Genomic DNA, 910 nt, shown 5'->3' on the forward strand with positions numbered 1-910 from the left:
AAACTATGCTGATCCATGCCAGGTTGCACCAAACCACGCTGATCTATTCTAGTTTGCACCAAACTATGCTGATCCATGCCGGGTTGCACCAAACCACGCTGATCTATTCTAGTTTGCACCAAACTATGCTGATCCATGCCGGGTTGCACCAAACCATGCTGATCTATTCTAGGTTGCACCAAACCATGCTGATCCACGCCAGGTTGCACCAAACTACGCTGATCCATGTCGGGTTGCACCAAACCACGCTGATCTATTCTAGTTTGCACCAAACTACGCTGATCCATGCCGGGTTGCACCAAACTACGCTGATCGATGCCGGGTTGCACGAAGCCATGCTGATCCATGCCAGGTTGCACCAAGCCATGCTGATCTGTGCCGGGTTGCACCAAGCCATGCCGATCCGTGCCGGGTTGCACCAAACCATGCCGATCCGTGCCGGGTTGCACCAAACCATGCCGATCTGTGCCAGGTTGCACCAAACCATGCCGACCCGTGCCAGGTTGCACCAAGCCACGCTGATCCACTCTAGGTTGCACCAAGCCACGCTGATCCACGCCAGGTTGCACCAAGCCACGCCGATCAACTCTAGGTTGCACCAAGCCATGCCGATCCACGCCAGGTTGCACCAAGCCATGCTGATCCACGCCAGGTTGCACCAAACCATGCTGATCCATGCCAGGTTGCACCAAACCACGCTGATCCATGCCAGGTTGCACCAAACTACACTGATCCATGTCAGGTTGCACCAAACCACGCTGATCCGTGCCAGGTTGCACCAAACCACGCTGATCTATTCTAGGTTGCACCAAACCACGCGGATCGATGCCAGGTTGCACCAAACCATGCTGATCCGTGCCAGGTTGCACCAAACCATGCTGATCCGTGCCAGGTTGCACCAAACCATGCT

General features: G+C 55.1%; 1 protein-coding gene across 1 annotated transcript in view; it reads right to left on the reverse strand.

Annotated features, from left to right (window-relative positions):
* QRICH2 (glutamine rich 2) overlaps nucleotides 1–910 on the reverse strand; it is a 38,043-nt gene that overhangs the window by 17,513 nt on the left and 19,620 nt on the right. Inside the window, exon 6 of the mRNA XM_008594817.1 lies at nucleotides 340–728. Coding sequence (XP_008593039.1) covers nucleotides 340–728 — 389 coding nt within the window. The remainder of the gene's footprint in view (nucleotides 1–339; nucleotides 729–910) is intronic.

The sequence above is a fragment of the Galeopterus variegatus genome, unplaced genomic scaffold (genome assembly GCF_000696425.1).
Source record: "Galeopterus variegatus unplaced genomic scaffold, G_variegatus-3.0.2 Scaffold11642, whole genome shotgun sequence".
Classification (NCBI taxonomy): Eukaryota; Metazoa; Chordata; class Mammalia; order Dermoptera; family Cynocephalidae; genus Galeopterus; species Galeopterus variegatus.